General features: G+C 42.3%; 1 protein-coding gene across 2 annotated transcripts in view; it reads right to left on the reverse strand.

Annotated features, from left to right (window-relative positions):
• Window positions 1–9,986: 9,986 nt before the first annotated feature.
• Window positions 9,987–24,023, reverse strand: part of LOC112105524 (ribosome biogenesis protein BMS1 homolog) — a 47,329-nt gene continuing 33,292 nt past the window's right edge. For both annotated transcript variants that reach the window (XM_024198360.3, XM_024198361.2), the window contains exons 16-23: window positions 21,087–21,275; window positions 19,933–20,113; window positions 19,270–19,328; window positions 15,187–15,309; window positions 13,857–14,004; window positions 12,667–12,842; window positions 11,542–11,703; window positions 9,987–10,500 (exon numbers count right to left, since the gene is read on the reverse strand). In XM_024198360.3, the coding sequence (XP_024054128.1) occupies window positions 10,270–10,500; window positions 11,542–11,703; window positions 12,667–12,842; window positions 13,857–14,004; window positions 15,187–15,309; window positions 19,270–19,328; window positions 19,933–20,113; window positions 21,087–21,275 (1,269 nt within the window). In that variant the 3' untranslated portion in view covers window positions 9,987–10,269. The remainder of the gene's footprint in view (window positions 10,501–11,541; window positions 11,704–12,666; window positions 12,843–13,856; window positions 14,005–15,186; window positions 15,310–19,269; window positions 19,329–19,932; window positions 20,114–21,086; window positions 21,276–24,023) is intronic.

The following is a 24,023-nucleotide window of genomic DNA, read 5'->3' on the forward strand; positions in this document are numbered from 1 at the left end:
TCCTTTTATGAACCTTGGCTATACACAGGCAAGAAGACAGCACTAATTCAAGCCATACGTACAATACCACCTGCCTTTCACCTAAGAATCTCAAAGCACTTTACAGATGTTAATGAAACCTCACAACCCACATATAACAGGCAAGTATTAGGGTTCATAAGTGTTCCTGGGACCTTATTTTAACCAGTTGTCTCTTGCCTGTGCAGATAGAACCAAACTGTGTTTTACCTGTGGGCTTAAGCGTGCCCATAAACCATGTTTAAATAAGGCCAACCTGTTATAACACAGTCCCCACTAGACACACAATAGATTAAACTATGCAGGTAGGCTCCTAAAACAACAAGTAAAGGGAGGCACCAAGAGATGGACAAGTACAAGAATACAGTACAGTTCCTCAAAAAGTTCCTTCCCTAAAATGGTGATTGTTCTCCTAGGTCTGAACTTTCAGCCCTTTCATTTTCACCTAGCACTGCTTATTGGACAAAGGCTACTCCTTGTCTGGCAAGGCTTAACCAAATTGCCTCGTTGCCTCATATATTCACATATACTCAGATGTCTGCTCAGGCCAGCTGGCAGCACACTAATACGATGGTTACATGTCCTTGATGAGTAAAATAATCCCTGTGTATTTGGACCCCAGCTTGCAAAGATTTATGCATGTGCAATAGTCCCACTGAAGACAATGGGACGGGATGGACGGCATACACTCAAAGTTAAACATATGCCTGCATCTTTGCAGGATTGGGCATTACTTTGTTATAGGTCATCATAGTCAATTTTTCTTTGTTCTTTATAATGGTAAGTAGGTTAGAATTTTGGTACATTAGATAGTTAATCACCATTAACATCTCACCTACAAACTGAATATCAGAGATGCTTAGGGGAAAAAACAGAACATCTGGTCATCTCTAATCAGTTCTAATTTTTGTAACATCATATTTGATTATTAAACGTATCCCTGTTGCTCCTACTTACCTTACTGTACTAGTTATTTAATTTTTAAAACATATCTTCTATTTTTATAGCATTAACATGCCTTATAGTGGTTTCTATTCTCAACAAGGAGATGCCTTATAGTCTCATATCCCACAGAGGTAGCTCAAACAGAAGATTTTCCTGTAATTTCATTTATTTATTTCCTTCCCTTACTTTCTTACTTGAGAAAAAGAATGAGTAGCAGCCTGTAAGGACAACTACACTCTGCCCAAACTTGATCATTCCTCCTTTTGCCTTTTCTTTCTTCATCTGCCCCTTTCTCTTTCAACTGTACCTTCTTCTCTATACCAGGAACAGCATTTGATAGAACAACAGTAGGCAAAAGCAAACCTGAGCTGGGCAGCCCCTTTATAGAATAAGCCCCTCCCACAGGAAGGAGGTAGGATAATTGCAATTAGAACACAGAGCTGAACTATGGGATATCAGCACACAGTGCTGAGTAATTTTTGAAGAGGCAGCAGCTGTTTATCATTAACTAACACAAACTTTCTTCCCCCTCCCTTCAGTTGGTCTCACTGCTGCTCAAAACCAACTTTATGTAATAAAACCCCCACACTAATTGGCTGTTGTGTTGAACCACAGCTGTGCTTGGTCTGCTGGTTTAATGCACCAGCCTCCTCTGCTCATCTCATCTGATGAAAGCACTCTGTACCCTTACTTCGTTTTGGTGTAGTACATTCGCAAATAGGGGTAATAGAGCACAGTAAAAAATCCCAGCCTTCTAAGCACTTCATTCCAACATGTTTTCCACAGGTATCAAAATAAGCTGGAATTGACTCAAAGTCACAGTGAACACCCCCAATCAGTTTCTGCAGAATTGAGGCTTTTGTTAAAAGCCTAGCTGCATCTGCACTGGCAAAATTAGTACCTGTATTTCAAGAACTACTGTCCCCAGACTAGGTGCAAGGGTGCCAAGTGACTAGCACAGACTGCAGCCACTGAAACCTGCTCTGAAATTCTGTGGCACAGTGGTAAAAACACCAGGGCTCTGTCTGCATCTGATGGCAAATACAGATCCAATTTTTGAGGTCTCTGTTTGGGGGAGGGACCCCTTCTGAAAGTGGCCCAGTGCAGTGACTGGCAGAGTCAGAAGCCAGTCAGCCTGAAGCTATCTCGTTAGACAAGTGTGATCTTTCCATTCCATGCCTATGGTAAGTGTAAGCTTTATCTACTGAGGCCTTGGCTACACTTGCAAGTTACAGCGCTGTAAAGCCTCCCCCAGCGCTGTAACTCACTCCCCGTCCACACTGGCAGGGCACTTACAGCGCTGTGTCTCCCTGGGTACACCGCTGCAGATACTCCACATCTCCAAGAGGAATAACAGCTGCAGTGGAGTGGCTATGACTCACAGGTGTGAGTGTAAACGCTTGCAGTGCTGTACTAATTACCTTGTCAAGTGGCCAATCCTCTCCATTGTTGTAACCGGCTGCAGGAATGTGGAAGTGCCGGTTTCAAAGCTCCTACCACAGAGAAAAGCAAACAGATTGCAGCTTGCTTTGAGTGAGTGAATGAATGAGCAGGGGGCCGGGAGTTCAGAACTTGCAAAATAGAGAGCTGACACGCTCCAGAAAGCACTCTCTCTCCCCCCACACTCCCTGTCACAATCCCCCCGTTTTGAAAAGCACGTTGCAGCCACATGAATGCTGGGATAGCTGCCCATAATGCACCGCTCCCAACACAGCTGCAAATGTTACAAGTGTGGCCACACCACTGTGCTGGCAGCTGTCAGTGTGGACAGACTGCAGCGCTTTTCCCTATTCAGCTGCACAAAAACAGATTTACCTCACAGCGCTGTACAGCTGCAAGTGTAGCCAAGGCCTAAGCTTGCACTGTTGACCTTGTTGTCTATGCCTTAATGACATTGACATTTAAATTGGCATTATTCTATTCCAAAAATTGATGCCTTGTTGAGATGAATTGGGCATTTCACACCTTTCAGAGCTATTGTTTCCTGCCCTGTGTCTGCTGAGTCAGGCAGATAAGGTTGCATTGGTTACATTGGATTCACATTTTTAATGAAAAGCTTAGATCCTGGAGTACACTTCAGCAGCAAAGGGGGCATCCTGTGGCAAATTCTATCTCCCCTTCTTTGCTGAAAGAAGAGAGCTCTGTGCTGGGTGGGGTAGAGGGAAAGTGTCTCCAAGTTAACATTAGTCACAGTAGCAAAGCCATGAACATCCCTTCCATTTACTTCAATGGGGGGAAATGATCAAAGCCCAAATTAAAGCCAGTTAAACCTATTAGGATTATTTGTGAATCAAACACTCAAAGGTGCTCTCCAGGCTCCTGTCATCTCCAGCATGGGTGCTGTTTTCTGTTTCTTTTGGGTGTGGTAGGGAAGGCGGCAAGGGAAGACTGGGGATTTCTAACAAACAGAACACAACCCAGCACTTTATGGTCTCTATAGCCAGGGCCGGCTCCAGCTTTTTTGCCGCCGCAAGCGGCAAAGAGAAGGGAAAAAAAAAAAAAGCCGCGATCGGTGGCAATTCGGCAGCCGGTTTGTCCCTCCGAGAGGGACTGAGGGACCCGCCACCGACTTGCCGCCCCTTTCCATTGGCCGCCCCAAGCACCTGCTTCCTGCGCTGGTGCCTGCAGCCGGCCCCGTCCACAGCCATTTCTTCAGGTAACTCCTGGCCCATAGCACCTGCCGAGCAGTTTGGTCAACCTCAAGACATGATGTTTTAACCTCATGAGCCAAACATATATACGCAGGTCATAAAATTCTAGACCCCATAAGATTTATGTTCCCTTGCCGAACATGCCCCTGACCACCCCAAAGGCATATCGGTGTTGCCAATGCTCACACATTTATAGGGAGTGAAGAAATAAGAAAATTCCTGGACCAGAAAGTTTACAGACTAGAGCAAAACACAGTCATCTCATACCGGGGACTATCAAATATCCATTAAATTGGGACTATTTTTAATCTCTGTTTAGCTGCATGGTATTCTAACTGGTGACCTATCTATTAGTAATACCCTGAGCCACCCAGTCCCCCATAAGTGCTAATGATGCCCCTTCCAGAATGAGACTTGCTTTCTGGAATCTTCATTACATCAAGTTCTCACTTTCTGGAGCTTACACAGGTAAAGTCAGCCACACATTGCTCTCAATCTCTAACACACGCTGTCTGGCACACCCTATTCTTCAAGGGACAGCTGCCATTAACCAAATACAAATAATAATAATGCAACAGTAAGTCTCATTTTAGTACAATATCCAAATTCACTTCTAAAGATGTTCCGGGGTCCTTCACTAATATATTTACATAGATGCATTTTTCCCCACCCCCACATCATTCACTGGCAGGGAATGACCTGGCAGTCTTCAGATCTATAACACAGACCTCTTCCAATTCAGCTGCATTATACCTGAAGCCCTCAAGGGCAGGGCAGGATTTCCCTCTTGGGGCCTTGTCTTCCCTCAGAAAAGCATGTATTCTTAATGCATATTAACTTGAGGTAAAATCCTCACAAAAACAAGGAAGTTCTGTATTGCCAACTTTAAATAGTCTTTAACTCCACCTGCTAATTCGTGGGCAAACTACAAACAGCCTTCTTGCTTGTGAATGTCCTACAGAACAGGAATAATTCACAGAAAGTATTCCATGAATAGTTTTAATTAAATTATGATAAAATGGCAAATTATGATTAAATGTCAATTGTTTGTGGACAATTGGTGCACAACAACAACAGAGAGGAAGATTTATCAAATAAATTATATAATGCAGATTAATCCACCAGCTCTTGTCTTTTCCATCTCTAATATCTACTAGGCACATGCCTGCCAAAAAGCTTAGCAACTTCTTGCACAACCTTCCTCCATACTGAATGTGCAAGGAATTTAGAACAATCTCTGTTAACAGAGCATGGCTCTGTTTCCCACCAGTGGTTAGACCATGCACAGAGGTTTGAGAGTCCACTACTGCCATGGGTGCTAATGGATCTGCTTGTTTAGCAGTAGAAACCCCTGCTTTTAAATCCAGAGGTCCTGGATACACTGAACTAGGGTCATTGATACATGAATCTGTTGCCATATCAATTTACTATACAAAAGTCTTCCTGTCAGGAGATAGGGAAAAGCCGAAATAAGAGGGTGTAGCCCAATGTAGTAAGAGTCAAGACAAAGCCAAGGCCAAAGCATGGTGAGCGCTATCCTGGAGAAGGATTTTGACTTGTGCAAAAGTTGTGGATATATTTTTGTTATCTGACTTTTCTAGCCATTTACACACTGAACCACTGTTTCTTCTACTCTGCAATTTAAGTGACACCACATTTTTGCACCATCCTGTAGCAAGCTACTCCTGTGTACAAGGTTAATTTCAAGCTATTGCCTCATTTTAGGCAACTATTTAACACATTCATCTTCTATGCATTTCAATTTCTGCCACCAATGCATTTCTTATAATTGGAATGAGGTGCTCCATTAAGTTTCCTAATAGATTCTGTTTTCAAAACCCAATAATTTAGGACACAATACATTAAAACAGACAACATGATTAAGCCTGGTGTTTGTGAATATAAGGCTACATCAACAGTGACCTTTAAAACTAGAGCAAGGGTGGTCTTTAAGCTTGGTTCCAGAGAAAGCAATATGCCTAATTGCAATAGGTGCTGTCAACACTATCACCCTCAAAGAATCTTAAAACGCAGTACAGTGTACATGGGAACAAACCATAGCCCTGATTTTTAGAAGTGTAGAATAGCTGCAGCTCCCCCAGACTTCATTTGGAGTTGTGGGTGCTCAGTCTTTATGAAAACCAGGCCCATGTTTTTAACTGTATCCCCAAATTATACCAGAACCTTGTCCTAGTTTGGAGACACAGCTAAGACATATTTAAGGCTATGTCTACACTATTAGCTGCTGTAAGATTGCTTGCGTAGCCAGCCACCCTACGCTGACAGGAGAGAGCTCTGCCATCAACATAAAACCACCTCCACGAGCAGCAGCAGCAATGTTGGTGAGAGAAGCTCTCCCGCCAACATAGCGCTGTGCACACTACCACTTATGCTGGCAAAACTTGTGTCATTCAGAGGGGTGTTTCTTTCACACTCCTACACGAAGAAGGTCAACCCATGCTTTAATTACATCAGGAGGGTACTGTGTTTTAACAGTCTTCTAACAAGGTAGTTTCTTCATGAAACCCCTGAACTGTGCTTAAATACTGCATCCATTAACTAGGTTTGCTCTGCCATGTGGATGGAGCTTTTATTTCATAATTTCTTGTCACTACAGAGTAGCTCTCCCATTTTAAAAACATAATGGGTATAAAATAAAAATCTCCCAAATGCTGGTTGGGACTGAAATGACTCCTCTTGGCTCCAAACTTACATAGCTGGATGCATCAATACAAATGGATTGCACAGCACATATTTTATTCCATCTCCCAGAGAGTAGTTTTTCCTCAGTGTGAATAAATCATGGTGGTGAGCTGCAGCAACTTGACATTTTTATACTAAGGAAGACAAATGGGAAAGATTCTCAAAAGACTCAAAGGGCAGTTAGCTGCAATTTGTCCACTAGAAAATCTGCCTTGTAGAAGAGAACTTTCATCAGCTGACCTTCTGCTTCCCAGGACATTTTAAAAATGCTACCTCCTCTTATTGCCCTCATCTAGCACAGGCCTCTACTGTCCTTTCACCTTCCCATCACTGCTGAGGCAAGAACTGCCCCCCCCCCAACCCCCATATACTGCAGCCTTCCTCCTGCTCCTTCCACATCTAGCTCCCTCATTTACTCTCCATCCATTCTCATCTCTCATTCAAAATGATGCATTGCCCAATCCTCTTCGTTTTCAGGCTCTCCCTGCTATTATGTTTATTGTCACTTTGTGGGCTGAATCAGCCCTGTTGTAACTCCACTGAAATCTGTGGCTGAAGGTGGCAAATATCTTGTGATCATTAGCTCTGTGAAATACTTTGGGTACAGTTTATTATGAATAGCCTCCTTCAGGGAGAGCTGGATGGTGTATTGACTTGGAAGATTTGTATGTGGAAAATGTGTAAAGGGATTGTTGTTGTTTTTAAGTTTGCCTGGGGATTAGACATGAGCAAAATTGCTTGTTATTTGTACCTCATGTGGCATTCACTATGTTCACTCAAGATAAGAACAGCTGCGGACCCTTGTTCTGCCACCTGTAGGAACATTGCCAATGATTCTCTCAGATAACTCTGGCTTTGTTATAGTATTCTCCCCACTATATACAGTATTACCAAGACATTATTCTTGTGACAGGGATAGTTCTACTCTGCTTACCTTGTAACAATTTTCGGAGACACGGAGGAGGCGGCTTGTTTCAGATAGTTGAATGTGAAATGTGATCAGAGCCTGGTCAAGCTTCTGTTCGTTACCTAGTACAGTGCAAAGAGGGGATGTTCACCAAGACAGATCCTACCCCACACCCTCCTGGAAACATCTGCAAATACCCTGCCCTATCAGATATACTCCATGTTTGATAACATGCTAGATAAAGATAGAGTCAGTTTTCAAAGAGCCCCATAAAAAGGCCATTTTTTGCTGACTAATTTGGGGCCAAATGTTCTCACCTCTGCTCAAGGGAGCCAAGAGAAGCCTGGACCTGTGGATTCTGGCCCATAGGGCACAGAACGGGTTGGGGAACAACTATTCCATGATATGCCCCCACCAGCCCATGTGGCAGGGGTTTCACGGCATTCAGGCTCTGTATTTGGGAAAGGCCAGGCTGGAGCGGGGGGCTGGCTGGGCTTTGCCACCTTCCCCCCTCTCAAGCCCAAGGGCAAAACCAATGAGAGTGAATGCTGAGTGAGGAGTAACATGTCTGTGCACCTCCCGCCAGGCTATGACAGCACAGCGGAGGTCAGGGGAGCTAGGGCAGTCTGCTAGCGGAAAGTACATTAGCTAAGGGCGGGTGCAGAGGCACAAAGTCTCCACAAGGATCATCTGTGTTCAAATGTCAAACACTGTGCCCGTTCTGAACAGGAGCAAAACCAACCCTTCCCCCCACCCCCTGGAGAATCTGGAATAAATTCCCCATGTACAAACCTTGGGCGTTCCCCTTCCACTTTGGGGGTTACTCCAGTGTCGCACAAAGCCATTCATTTCTCCATGCCCAGAGAATGACCAGCAGTTTTGCTCATCTCAGAAAGCTTCCCAGGTGTTCTCACAGAACTGGGCCAAATCACTCTCAGCTGCAAATCCACCAGCATCAATGGTGTCGCACCAGGGACCCATTTAGAAGTTAGCCCCACTCTAGCATTACAGGATGTTTGAGAACAAGCCACTTCCCCTTCCTATTCCATGGAGAGAAAACTAAAACATTTGAATGTGAAAAACAGGCCAAAGTGTATTAGAGGCCATTATTGTTATTAAAAACAAATATTTTCCAGTCTTTCTGAATGAAAACCATGTAGCTGCATGCGACCAAGACTCTGTTCACTTTTGGTACATAAAGTATTAATGTGATCTCCCTGCTGTGCAAAGTCTGTATTATAGCCATTATTTTCCATGGTCATTTTAATCTATACATTGTGTGTCACACTTCCCTCATGTTATAGGCAGGGATTTATAGGCACCTACCTTAGAGCATCCTAAATCAAAGCACAGGAACAATTAGCAAATGTATTGGAACCTGGCCAGACTCTCTATCATCATAAAAGTGGGGGATACTGGGCCCCCTGAAGTCCAAAACAATGAAAAAAAAATCTGCCTTGATGGTTACTTAATATGTTTCCCCTCATAAATTTCCAAAATAAAAAGGCTCTACTGGTGATTTCAAAATAGTTTTTTCTCTATTATGGAGGAAGTTACACTTTCATAATTAAGGTGGAGTTGAGTTTTCCACTTAAAGCAGTTCTACCTTTTTGTTTCACATGGATATAACTTACCCTCCCCAAAAACACATTTAACACACAGATGTTACATCAGTTTAACTTAAAGTTATTTTTAAACACAGGTCAGTTTAAGAATGATTTATCGCAGGGTAGTTTAAACTAATTTAAGCTAAATTGATTATAAACCAGGGGTTTGTATTGATGTAAAGGGAGACTATACAGCCTTTTGCACCAGTTCAATAAAAAAAAATACCTAGTTTTTATGTATTGCTTTTCATCCATAGATATCAACGTGCTTTATAAAAGGTGCGTTAAGGGTGTTTTCAACAGTTATGCTAACTTGCGGGGGGGGGGGGGGGGGGTAGGGGAGGATGATCCACAGCTTTTTGCTCCCAGGCAGACAGAGTCCCAAAGTACTTGCACAAGTTGTGGAGTATGCATTCACGGTTCTAGCCACAGTCCAAGTGGACAATGAAGAACTGCCCAAATACTGACCAGGGGCGGGATGCAGGTGAATCATTTTTTCTTTTGAACACTTGGCTTTGAACTACAGCGGAAGGCATATGGGAAATACTTCTGCGGTGCTCAAGTTCAGGAATGCAAGACCCAGATATATGGAAGTGACCACTTCCATGGCATTTACTATAACACCAAAGCCAAATAATGCACCTTGCCCTTTCCAGGACGTGGCTGTTGTAGAGTAGTGAGCTTCCTGCCTTTTCACAGTAGCTCTGCTGCAGGGCAGAATTAGGAAAAGACTGAAGGCTTGTTTACACTTAGAACGCTACAGAGGCACGGCTGCGCCGTTGCAGCACTTCAAAGTAGACAATACTTATGCCAATGGAAGGACCTCTCCTGTCTGCCTCCCTGAGAGGCGGTAGCTAGGTCGATGGAAGAATTCTTCTGTCAACCTAGTGCTGTCTACACAGGTACTTATACTGTCTTAACAATGCCACTCAAGGGTGTGGATTTTTCACACCCGTGCCATGTAGTTATGCTGACTTAATTTTCTAATGTAGACCAGGCTTGAGCATTACCAACCCAGAGACAGATTCTGACACCCTTATTTACATTAAGTAGCACCTTACTCCGGGAGCAGTCCATTGAAATCAAGGTAGTCCATTCATAAATGAATGACATTCAATAATTAACATTAAAATAGTTTAATGGTTGCTTGCAGAGCATGCAGTATTGATGTAACTGCACGGAAATACAAAGGAGACAGTTTTCCAGTAGATATGAATTCCCCCCTACCCCCCAAAAAATAATTTACATCTTTTATTTATATGCATTTCCAAATGATAAGAGGTGGTATTAGTATTTTTTTCCCCTTGTCTTCTCAATAGCAAGTTCAATTTATTCCAAGGCATGGTTTCAGATATTGTCTTTTGATTTGATGTTTGTAGGTACTGCATAGATAACTATCCTCCAGTTCCATTTGAGATCTGATGAGACCTCCAGAAACTCACTTCTCTCTCTCTCCAGATCCCTTCAAGCTTGACTTCTGCCTCTTTTTCTCCTTCTGTCCCATAATTCGAAAGAGTTTTTTCTTGGCTTCCTTTTGCCTCTTAAATTTCTCTTCCTCCTCCTTGTCCTTCCTTTTGAGGTAATCTTTAAGGTGCTGACGATGGTTTAATTTGGCCTTCTTTATTTTGTAACTATGCACGGTACCCAAAGCAGTAAGTAGGGCTGATATCTGATTGAAACAGAAAACAGAGTTAAATATAGAAATAGTTACCTTTTGGGTGAGTCACAGAACAGCCTCCCAAAAGAAAGAACAAATTTAACCCCTGGGAAACCATGAGTTAAAGATATTATTTAATGAACAGTGTCAGGATCAGAGACATTGGGCAAACACTTACTCTCACTGTGACTCTGTTTCACCTTTGTAAAATGGGGATAATTACCATGCCTAATCATAGGAACATTAAGAGGCTTAATTATCATTTATGAAGCTATTTTGAGATCCTTGCATTGAAGGATTATTGAAAAGTGTTGTGCATCATCATTATTATAAGATTATTTAACTTTACAGGAAGGCTAAATTGAGGTTTACATCCTCCCGTTTTTACAAACCCTCTACCTTTCCCCAAATCCTGCATCAATTTCTTAATTTGTGTTCAAAGCCTCTCTTTACTATTACTGGATGGCAAACATAAGAGCAAAAAGAAGCAGGCAATTATATACCTAAAACTCCCATATGGTGCGATAACTGCACACCGTTGACCTAAACATCTTGAGAACACGAGGACTAGGACAAACACCTCTACCCCGATATAACGCGACCCAATATAACACGAATTCGGATATAACACAGTAAAGCTGCGCTCGGGGGGGGGGGGGGGCTGTGCACTCTGGTGGATCAAAGCAAGTTGGATATAATGTGGTTTCACCTATAACGCAGTAAGATTTTTTGGCTCCCGAGGACAGCGTTATATCGAGGTAGAGGTGTACTAGGAGAATTGGGGAGACATACTTTTGCCATACATGATCTACTACAACAATTCCTAGCAACTATCTGCTCTGTAGTCTGCTCAGGACCAATTCAGCACAGAGCTCTGGTATGTACCGTATACAGAGATGGAATGATGGCTGGAGGCAAGATATAATCCCAGGAACAAATTTTTGGCAATAGCTGCACATTTCAGTGATCCTAAAATTAAACTAAGAGTCACACATGATCCAAGCAACACCATCTTAAACAGGAAGTGTTAATTTCACAATAAAACATATTTACCTTCTTTTCATGAGGCTCCCTGATAACCGCTGGTCTCCACTGGTCCTTCGTAGGCTTAGCTTTCTTCTCATGATTCTTAGGCTTGTTCTTAAATGGCAGTGCCTTCTGGAGTGCTTTAGGAATGTGGAGCTTATTGAAATGCTTCTTCTCCCTCACTATTGGCTGAAAAAACAAATTTCACACACACATAAGAGTCATATTTCTATAACACTTTTCCTGTGCATAGTACTTGACATTTCAAATAAAATTAGTTCTCTGTCTTTCTTGCCCTTGGCTAGGGATGGTAGACATAGTATAACACAGGTGAACCTAAGGCTAAGATTTTGTCATGGATATTTTTAGTAAAAGTCATGGACAGGTCATGGGCAATAAAGAAAAATTCATGGAAGCCCGTGACCTGTCCCTGACTTTTACTAAAAATATCCATGATAAAATGGGAAGGGACTGGGCAGCTGAGGGGTAGCTGGGAGCTCCAGGGTCCCTGCCACCCGTGGGGGGCTCAGAGCTCCAGGGCCCCCCTGCCTCTGCCATGGTGGTTGGGGAGCAGCTGGGGTCCCTCTGCCACTACCGTGGGGGCCAGGGAGTTGCGAGGTACCCCACTGCCCATGATGGCTTGCTGCCTCAGGCAGCGGGGATACCTCACAACTTCCTGCCACTGCGGGAGGCTGTGGGACACTGCCTCTCATTACATCTTTTGGATGAGATGTAAAACAAAAGCCCTTATCACTTATGGATCTTCAAAAAATCCTATGATGTGGTTTTACGAGATTATGGATATTAGCTTTGCCATCTAGGACAAATGTCTTTGTGGTAATTAAGAAGTCTGCCTATATCAACCTCAATGCCATTTTATCTGGATGTCCCACTGGTTCTACAACTTTTCACGGGTCACTTTGTAAATTCTCATTGATCCACCATCCAACTCAACACCTCGATCCCCCACAACTTGGTTCTTGCTCTGCAGACCACCCAGAAAGGGCCATGACAACTATTCTGTGGGTGAAGAGATGTACACATACAAACACACACGTATGTACATTGCACTTAATTTTACACTGATTTTAGGAACAGAGGAGGTCACATACACATATTTTAACTCACAGATTGCAAGAATATAAAAGATACCTTATAAAGGGAATCTTTGTTTTGCTTCAGTCTGATGCCCCGTTCGTGCCTCAGTTGGCCAGTTGTCTTCATTCCTGTCCAAGTATCTTTCTCACCTGCTGGCTTCAGCAAGGATGTTACTGGGTTATAGAAGGCTGGGATGGAAACAGGATACCAAGTCCGCATAAAGACAATATCTGAAAGGAAAGAACATGATCACTTAGCTTTTGACAATGTGGTTTACTGTATCCACGCTACAGATAAACATCATTTGAATAAGGAAGTCAACTGAATTGCAACCCACACACTAAATTAACTTCTATTTTACAAGAGGAGCACTCCTCTTATCCTCAGTCTCTAGAACATCAGGCAGAGCAATGCATGTATTAATACCTCTGGACTCCTCAAAACCTGCATACAAGTTACACAAAGAGAAGCATATTTCTGAAGAGTCCCAAGTTGAGTATCACTGTACTAGACATTCCTACCCGATTAAAAAACTTATAATGATCTATAGCAAAGGAGGTCACATATAGTCTGTGCCTATCAACAGCAGCATATCCAAATTAGTCTTCCCTCTACATGTTTTTCAAAGCCAAACTATATGCTGCTATAATTTTCCACTAGCACAAATTCAATATGGTGTAACTACAATCATATGAGAACAGAGCATAGGGCACAGTGACCTGATGCACATATCATCCGACTGCAGTCAAGTAGGGAATCCCCAGCAGATCACTAAAAAATTAAACATCTGCTTTGTAATCACACATCAGACGAGAGAAAAGCTTCTGATTAAGGGCTATCAACTCTCCCCTGATTCATAATAAAAATCCCTTTCTAGCACTCACACCGCTATGTACAGCATATGCTTGAGTTCTCTAGGCAAACAGAGTTCTAAGTTCTCCAGAATATCGTTTACAAAACAAACTAACTGAGGGCAGAAACAGGTCACCTAATAGACCTTCTGCATCTGTATTTCCTATTATTCTCAGTAATAGCATCATTGAAAAGAACCAAACATAAGTGATTTTTTTCCAACTCTGTCACACACACATTCATCAACACGATAAATAATCAAAAGATTCTGTTCTCTCTGAATTCACATTTAGGTTATTAGAGAGTCAAGAATACAACTGGTGCTTCCATACTTGGGGAAGGAGGAGGAAAGGCATGGGATGATGATCTCTTATTTGGAGAGTGCTACTCACCACTCATCAGCAGCTTGTCTTCGAATGTTGCCCTGAACGCTCCTTCAGGTTTTCTAAGAGCCTTTTTGATCTGTCCTCGAATACCACTCACAGTGCGAATGGCCGCCCCTTCAAATTTAGCCACTTCCAATGGAGAATTGAACATTCCCTGTGAAACACAAAGATTATAGACCATTTATTAAAGATGGCATGTTTATTATGAATAAAATACAATCCTACCACTCTCTATACAGACTTGTGTAGGCCACAAAAGCACAATCATCCCCAAGCAGTTTATCATAAACAGGAAATTGGGACCATAAAATGTTGTTCTTAAATTTATACGGTCACTGATCACATTAAGAATCTATGATAGTGATTATTTTTTTCTTCTCAGACAGTCATCTAATTTACACCATATAAATAGAGGTAAAATTTCTTAACAATAAATTCAGGTTTTCACCTTTGCACCCACCCATCTCAACCATGAACATGTTAGAAAGCATCTTCCCATTTCTCCTTTGAAGATTTGTTTACCATAACATAACATTTGGCAGATGTCTTGTACGATGTAACTGCCTTAAATTACTGGGGGGGAAATAGGGTGAGGAGGGGGGAGTACCTAATATAATGCAGCATTCTAGGACATGAGTTTCTGCATTTATAAAATACAAGAAGTCAATGGGACTACTCATGGGCTTAAAGTTAAGTGAGCGATTGAGTGCTTTGTTGGACTGGGTGCAGAGCGCTCAGCAACTTGCAGGCTCAAGCCCCAAGTCCCCTAACCTGAAGCTCTGTTTCCCTGATTTAGGGTAGCCTGCAGGCTTCACCAAAGCGGTTTGGCTCCTTGGAGACTCAGTCTTACACCACCTCCTCCCCCAGCCAGCTCCACAACTGTACAGGAAGTCTTAATTTCTGCAGGAGCTCAGCTTCCGTCCTGCAGTTTGTGAATGCTATAGGACCAAACCCTGCTGGAGAAGGAACAGACTGGGTTAATATTCTGCTGAGATGGCAGGCACCGGGGAAGCTGGCCAACTGATTATCCACACCCCACTTTTACAAAACTCTCTGGAAGACAGTACTGTATTTGGCACAACAGAGTTTAGAAGAGTGAGGTTTGGCTAATGGAGGTAGTCATAATAATTTATATTCCCTGTAAGATACTTTTACAAAATGTATTGAATATGCTTTAAAAAAAAATTACAAGGCCAAAAACCCTATTCAACATCCCTAACTCAGCAAAATTCCCATTACTTTGAGACTTCTGCCTGAAAAAAGACTGATGAACAGAGCCCGAAGTTGCATTTCCTTCCGACCTTCATTCTAGCAGGATTACTGTATACACACATACCTTAATAAATGATGTGTTTTTGTAAATTTTAAATGGGAAACCAGTCAGCTTTAATTTCTTCACGACTGTTATGGATTTATCTAAATCAAGCACGACTCCTGTGGCAGCTATCCGGAAATCAGGCTGAAATATACAACAGTATGGATGATTGATAGATCATTAAATGTGTATAACAACAATCCTACTGCAGCGACTGAAGAACTCACTTGACAGGTACTATTTCACGACGTCATAACCAGAGTTCACAGACTTTACAACTTCAACAGTAGCACTGCAGCATGGCAAACTAAAATCAACTTCATGAAAACTGGTTGAGTTACTGCCAATGTCACATCCCTAGCACCCATTAATGAACTATTCAGAATGGCTATTCAAATGAATTTTAAAGTCATCTTTACGATTTTTTCCCCATTTTCTACTATACTCTGCACTCTGTTTCTTCATGAAAAAGAATTTTACACACACACACACACACACACACATGCGGAAGGGCTCAGAGCAAAGGGACTTTGTGTATTGTAATAACAATCATACCTCTCTTGTTGAGATATTATGAAGATATCCTTTAAATATTTAAAAACCAAACAGAAAGGCAATATAAAAGAAGACACACATGCACTTCTCTCAGGGCTGGGTTAACAAAACAACGCCTCAAGAGTTACTACTGGGCTCGCCAGGGAGCGATCTGAATTCCTTAATATGTGGTGTAAGTGCATACAAGTGTACGTACAATAAAGGCATACCTACACTTGGAGCTAGGGTTGTGATTCCCACCTCACACAGACTTACTTGCACGAGCTTTCATGGAGCTAGCATGCTAAAAATAGCAACATAGGCTAGCTGTGCCTAGAACAAACTCGTCTGAATCCCCTGCTAAGTTCCTGTGCTGTCACTCGCTGCAGCTACACTACTAATTTTTAGCATGCTAGCTCAACAACAGCTAGCACATGTACATCTGCGTGTGCTGGGAATTACAACTCTAGTCCTAAATCAGGGGTTCCCAAATCTTTTGCCTGCGTGACCCCATTTTAAAACTTACTCTTTCCTATAACCCCAGACAGCAACATAGCAGTCAAAGAATCCAAGGAATTTACACATTAAGCATCTTATTTAATGATCTCTCAAGTGACACATGGGCTTGCGTGTTGCAACACAGCTTCTCAAAGTCTGGTGGCATGGTGAAAATTGCACCTCTAATCTCCAATGTGACATCAAGGGTAGATTGATATCAGCCGATGGACACAAGTGTGCTGAACCCAGCTTCACACAAATATGTGCTTGTGAATGGCACCGTCAGTTTCACAGTGCATGTTTGAGTGTGCAGGATATTCATTCTGGACAGTGAACAAGAACACCAGGAGAGAAAGTTGGACATATGTTCCTCACAAGAATCAATCACAGGAAATTTCGATGAGCTATTTGATTTCAGCTGCTGGCAAGTCCATGGCATCAGGCTTACACTGAAAGGAGTGTCACATCCAATTATACTTTGTCACATCCAAGTTGTGGAAAAAGGATGAAAACCGTTCCTCCAGCTGGCTGTGATGCTCAGCCATCACCTGTGTGGGAGGCAGAAAAATTTCATTGTCAAGTAGGAACTTGCAAAGCTGCGGGAAGAATTCATAGTTTGTCTTCAATAGATTATTCTTCCAGAAAACAATTTTATGAATCCTGGGATTCTATCACTCAGCTGAAGGATGTGGGTGTTCTTTCCTTGCAGACCTGTTTTCAATTCATTCAAATTTCCCAAATGTGTCTGTGACATAGGCAAGAAGGCACATCTCCCTTTGGTCACAAAGAAAATCAAAGAATTCACTCTTTTTGCAGTCTATTGCAGGGCATGCAGCTAGTCTCTCAGCTGAAAAAAAATCATCCCAGTACTTTTCCTCTCGAGAACCATAAACTTCAGTGTGGAACAACAGCACGTCATGATCAGACCCTATTTCTTCATACAGTTTTGCAGAGATGCGAACCTTGATGTAGTTCACAATAGATGAGACCTGCTGCAAAACTTCACCTAGCTCTGGACTCAGAGTTTTAGATGCCGGTTGGTCTCTGTGAAGTATGCAATGAATCCACACAGGAGACAGAGCAACTTTCTTTACTGAGGCACGCAGGCCTGCTTTGTGACCTGCCATAGCTGGAGCTCCATCTGTGAAAAAGCCCACCATGCGATCACATGGTATATTTTTGTCTTGCATGTAGCACATCAAACACTGTATTTCATGGCCCTCAAAAGCCAAGAAATTTGCATCATGGCACTCAGTGCTCACGTCAACTTGAAGAGCAAAAGCATCCGTGTTTTCCAGACACTCCACCCACTGTGTTTTCCTGATCTGCTGCTATTACTTCAAAAGCACACTGAAGCGAAGGATTGGAGAGTGGTATGGCTCTGAGATTGTTTGCCTTGTTTTCTTTGCACATTATGTTCACCATATTGATTGCAGCTCGCAAAATCAAAGTCTCTCCAACTGTGAGAGGCTTCTTGGTCTGTGTGATGTGGTAACTCCCCTCAAATGCCTTTTGAGCTTGGTCAGAGACAGACATGGCTCTCTCGAATTGCAAATGTTGATGGGAAAGTTCTTTCTGGAGCTGGACAAGTGACCTTGTTTTTCCTATGTGGTCCTTGTGAAGGGTTTCCAAGTGTCGTTTCAGTTTATTAGGCTTCATGCTTTCACAAGATAACACTGTGTGACATAGCAGGCATTTTGGCCTTTCTTCGTTCTTGACTAAAACACTGCCAGAAGCTGGGAATAAGTGACAGGGGATGGATCACTTGATGATTACCTGTTCTGTTCATTCCCTCTGGGGCAGCTGGCACTGGCCACTGTCGGAAGACAGCATACTGGGCTAGATGGACCTTTGGCCTGACCCAGTAGGGCTATTCTTATTTTCTGATGAAGCCATAATTAAAGAAAGCCTCATCATTTGTGAGCACGTTTCTTGGACTCTTGTTTTTTGTTCATAACTGCATCAGACTCTCTACTGGAGGCTGAAGCAGATACTATGCATAAAAATGAGTCCATTGTGCCTCTTATCACAAAGCAGAAAGAGGAATTCACTGTTAAGCACATGAGGCCAGGACTCAGGAAAGCCACATGTGACTAGGGCAGCACAGAGACAATGACTTACAATGATTCTTTACCCTTGAGTGCCAACAGGGTACTCAGAGTGGCATAAAAGAAGATAAACTCCCTAAGGTAGGGCCCATACAAGCCACTGCCGATTTCCATGTCAGAAAAGGCTAGCGCAGGCTCCTACCAGCTTAAGTAGAAAGGATGCTCTGTTGATGAGGCTGCTGCCCACAGATAAGGATCTTCTGCATTCAAGTCCTTCAGCTGGATGCTTGCACAGCTGGATGGTGTAAATGCCCAAATTGGCATCTGCACAGCCACCTCCACATAGGCAATGTGTCCAGACCTGCTCCACAAATTCCACACCAAGAGGCATCTGATCTACAAAATGGCAGTCCTCTGGTGAAGTGTCTGTGAAACAGGTCCGGACACGTTCGGGGGAAGATGACATCGTCTTGCAGGCTGAAACTGATCCCCTGGACCTCCAAATCCAGCTGCTGATGGTGCGACCCACAGTTGGGAATCTGTGCTCTAAGGGTTACACATAGCCTAAATGTATACACAACCAAAAGCATACTTTAATATAGTATGCACACCACCATTGATCAACAATGTTGAAGAGACACCTGTAATATTTCTGGCAAATGGGGTTTCAGATCAATCACAGTGCAGGAAAGAAACTCTTGTGTCAGATATGTCACTGCCCTTCAGTTAATCTGATCTCACTATAATGAGGTTATCCTATACACTTGGAACATCAACCCAGCAGGAGTAGGAATATATCACTCCATTCAAACCCTTACCAAATGAAGTATCTATCTAGCTTCTTCTCTATGTCTTCATCCCATGCTCATCATCACAGTATCTGAGTGCCTTACAAATTTTAAAAGATCCTCTAAGATCCTGTCATATCCTTGTTTTAGCATAAGTACGCTTTCCAATAAAATTCACTGTTTGATACAATGATCTACAGAAAGAGCCAAGTAACATTTTGTGATAATAAACCTACCGTTGTGCCACTGACTGACTGAATTGCCAAAAATCCTGTCCCTTGGGGAGTGATGGGGCCTAAAACCAAAATTGAATAAAACAAATTATGACCTGTTTGGCTAGACAAGAACTGGCTATTGTTTAAATATAGTCTCAGAATGATGAAATAATATTAGTGTGTTTAGAATGATGTATTCTATATCCCCCACCAAAAAAAAAAAAAAAAAAAGACAGGTTAAACTAGTCATTCAGCAAATTACTCACATAAGTAGTCCCACTTTGAAGTGAATGGAATTACTTGTGTGAGTGAAATAACTCCCATGAGCAAGTGTTTGCAGGACTGGGCCCTTAACATGCTCTCTCTTTCTGGACATATAGTCACCAGTTCCCCCTTGATGCAATATCCCAGCAGGCTGATCAGAATTTGACTGGAGCCCTGCATGAAGGAGTTAGATAGTTCCCTCTCGACCTCCCTTCTCTCTCTTAACCATACTGCACGTTTGCTAATTCTTAGTATTATTTTATATCCTGTGGGGAATAAACATTTGTTTTAAGTGATTCTTCCTTTCCCCAAAGTTATCAGATGGTTATTTGTATAGGAAAATCCTAATGCCTCCTCTAAGGCTAGGGAGTTTTGCAGTTTACCACATGGTTGTAGATTGTAAATCTAAGTAATCATTACCCCAAAACGTTGCTCCACAATGCATATGTTGTGGTGAATACTTAAGAAGCCTATGACGCCCGTTATGATCTTCAATGTAGTACATAGGGATAGTCTGAAATCGCCTCCACCCCAAGGAGAAGATTATAGGGTCCCGTGTTTTAAGTATCTTCTTATACCAACGATGTTTTTTCAGACGTAACTAGTTAAAAGAAAAGATTAACAATATTAAAAGCACAGAATTAGCCCTAATATCAGTGATTATTGAAGCAATTTCCATCCTTCCTAAATGCTTGTTTAACCACCAAAGAACTTTTTTTTTTAAAACATGTCTATTCATGATGGTCAGGGTGACTTAAACTAAGACAGCTGGCATTTCATCTATTTAAAATTTTTTAAAACTGTGTGTATACAATACACACACAGATTACATACATACACATCTATCTATCCCTTTTCCCAAACCTTTGATTGTAATTTGCCTTATTTAGACTTTGTCTAAACTAGCACTTTTGTCGGTAAAACTTTTGTTAGTCGGTGTGTGAAAAAACACCCCACTGAGCGACAAAAGTTTCACTGACAAAAGCACTGGTGTGGACAGCGGAAGAGTTCTCTCCCTCTGGTATAGAGCAGCTACACGGAAGACCTTACAGCTCTGCCGCTGTAAGGTCTGTAGCATAGACTAAGCCTAATTAATTATGCCAGCGGAAGAGTTCTCTCCCTCTGGTATAGAGCAGCTACACGGAAGACCTTACAGCTCTGCCGCTGTAAGGTCTGTAGCATAGACTAAGCCTTAGATTATAGACCCTAGAGAACTGCAAATGTGTTTGCATGAGCTTGTTCAGCAACTAGGACAATGGGGGGAGGGGCCTCCTTGTGCTAATGTAATATAAATACCAAAATAACAATAATGATAACGTTTTCCTTCTGACCATCAAACCAGTATTAAAACAGGATAGCAGCCAAGTTACAATCTCAAACGTTGGACTTTTAAATTAACCATGCCGAAAGCTCTTTCTTTTTTCAGCATAAGGACCTCAGATGAAGGATCTATCTCAATTTTTTTAGCTATTAATTACATTTGCCAAATAGGAAATAAAAATAAACAGCAATACCATGCCTACTGAATCACAGCTGTACCACTATCCACAGCACACACAGCTTTGGCTCCATACCTGTACATATCCCACATTTCCTTCGCTGTTGCCTAAACCACCCAGGATGATTGGATAGTGAGGGTCAAAATTAAGCACAAATTCACATGGGATATTTTCAATCTCTATTCGAACATACATCCCAGGGCGGAAGCCCTCGTACTGAACTCTGGATTCATCATCCTGGTCTTCAAATTCAGCCCGATTAAGCTATGTAAGAAAGATGAAGAGGAAAAGTTTTAATGGGTCGAAAATGGAACATGAAAAATCATGTATGAACAAGGCTTGTGCAGAAGGTTTCAGTTTTACCTGAAAAGCAAATTAACACTAATTTATGTGGTATCTGTCTGGATAGCCCTAATAGTTCTAGTAACTTACTTCAGAGTAACAGATGTCTGCCACCACAAATCCTTTCCTTTACAGCTCCCTTTAGGAAACAGCAGATCCAGCTTTACATAGGAAAGTCTGAAACACATCTGGGCATGTTGCTCTACCCTGAGTACAGTGCCCAGAAGAAACAAGTGACTTTCTGGACAGATCCTTACAATACTGAATTTAGGGTAAAATTTCAAAAAGTGCCTAAAGTGCCTAAAAAAAGTGCCTAAATAAAGCACTTGGAGGAGAGGAAGGTGATCAGGAACAGTCAACATGGATTCACCAAGGGCAAGTCATGCCTGACCAACCTGATTGCCTTCTATGATGAGATAACTGGCTCTCTGGATATGGGGAAAGCGGTGGACATGATATATTTTGACTTTAGCAAAGCTTTTGATACCTTCTCCCACAGTATTCTTGCCAGCAAGTTAAAAAAGTATGTATTGGATGAATGGACTATAAGGTGGATAGAAAGCTGGCTAGATTGTTGGGCTCAACAGGTAGCGATCAACAGCTCGATGTCTAGTTGGCAGCCGGTATCAAGCGGAGTGCCGCAGGGATCGGTCCTGGGGCTGGTTTTATTTAACATCTTCATTAATGATCTGGATGATGGATGGATTGCATCCTCAGCAAGTTCGCAGATGACACTAAGCTGGGGGGAGAAGTAGATACGCTGGAGGGTAGGGATAGGATACAGAGTGACCTAGACAAATTGGAGGATTGGGCCAAAAGAAATCTGATGAGGTTCAACAAAGACAAGTGCAGAGTCCTGCACTTAGGAAGGAAGAATCCCATGCACCGCTACAGGCTGGGGACCGACTGGCTAAGCAGCAGTTCTGCAGAAAAGGACCTGGGGATTACAGTGGATGAGAAGCTGGATATGAGTCAGCAGTGTGCCCTCGTTGCCAAGAAGGCTAACGGCATATTGGGCTGCATTAGCAGGAGCACTGCCAGCAGATCGAGGGAAGTGATTATTCCCCTCTATTCGGCACTGGTGAGGCCACATCTGGAGTATTGCGTCCAGTTTTGGGCCCCCCACTACAGAAAGGATGTGGAGAAATTGGAGAGAGCCCAGCAGAGGGCAATGAAAATGATCAAGGGGCTGGGGCACATGACTTATGAGGAGAGGCTGAGGGAACTGGGCTTGTTTAGTCTGCAGAAGAGAAGAGTAAGGGGGGATTTGATAGCAGCCTTCAACTACCTGAAGGGGGGTTCCAAAGAGGATGGAGCTCGGCTGTTCTCAGTGGTGGCAGATGACAGAACAAGGAGCAATGGTCTCAAGTTGCAGAGGGGGAGGTGTAGGTTGGATATTAGGAAACACTATTTCACTAGGAGGGTGGTGAAGCACTGGAATTGGTTACCTAGGGAGGTGGTGGAATCTCCATCCTTAGAGGTTTTTAAGGCCTGGCTTGACAAAGCCCTTGCTGGGATGATTTAGTTGGTGCTAGTCCTGCTTTGAGCAGGGGGTTGGACTAGATGACCTCCTGAGGTCTCTTCCAACCCTAATCTTCTATGATTCTAAATGATCTGGGCACCATAATCAGTTATGAAAATGGGATGTGAGCTCCTAAATCATCTAAGCACTTGTGCCCTATTTGAGGGCCTGTCTTTATCTGCGAGATGCTATGTGTACCTAAGATTCTATGTAATTAACAAAAGATCCTTGAAACTAACAGGAGGGTTCTTTCCCTCTGTTTTTGTACTGCTAGGAACATCTATATTTTGCTATGCCACTACCGATTGTTCTGGATGCTGTTTGTGCAGATGTTGGAGTCTAACATATAGGATAAATCCTGTGGTTCAAGTACATTTCTGAAGTCTTTGGATTTCTCCAGTATACTTGGGCTCTCTCTCTCTGGCTTGTGTTGACAATACACTGCTTGAGGATCACTAGAATACGTTTCCCTAACAGGCCTTAAATGCAGGAGCTCTAAATTGGCTCGTTCTTTTACTGGAAGAGGCTTGTTTACATTTTAAGTGTTCTTATGCAAGCACATTAGAACACAAGGTCTAGTTGTTTGGTACTTATGTCAGAGACTAATGCAAACTGGTACAACTGAGTTAATGGCTAATCTGAACAAGATTTTGTTAGATAAGATGGTGTACACTATGGGTCTCTTTTTTTTTTAAATAACCTTACACTATGATATAAATCGGCAAGGTTCTTCAGAAAGATGTCAGTGCAATACAAAAAGCTATGTTAAAAACTACATTCAGGGTTTCATTTAACAACTGAACATTGCAGCAGAGTTACCATTTCAAATTGTCTCTCAAATGTCTTTGAAAATTCTCATCACACATCTGGAACAGGGGTTCTCACATTTTTCAAGTGTGGAATACATTCTGATGTACATTTTGCCTTGTGGACACCTACTTACTTGCTTGTGATGCCTTAATATCCATATGGCAACCACAGCAATTGCTTAAAAGAATAAGTAATTATTAGCAAAGTATTTTTGTATTTTTAGCTGTAGTCAGTACAATAAAGATTTTGATCTCTTTAAAGGTAAATCACAGACTACACTTGCTTTTAATTTCATATCCCCTTCCCAGCTGATATTTCTTTCCATTGAAAACACCTAC

This window comes from Terrapene carolina, unplaced genomic scaffold (assembly GCF_002925995.2).
Source record: "Terrapene carolina triunguis isolate 2854851 unplaced genomic scaffold, T_m_triunguis-2.0 Scaffold147, whole genome shotgun sequence".
NCBI classification, from domain to species: domain Eukaryota; kingdom Metazoa; phylum Chordata; order Testudines; family Emydidae; genus Terrapene; species Terrapene triunguis.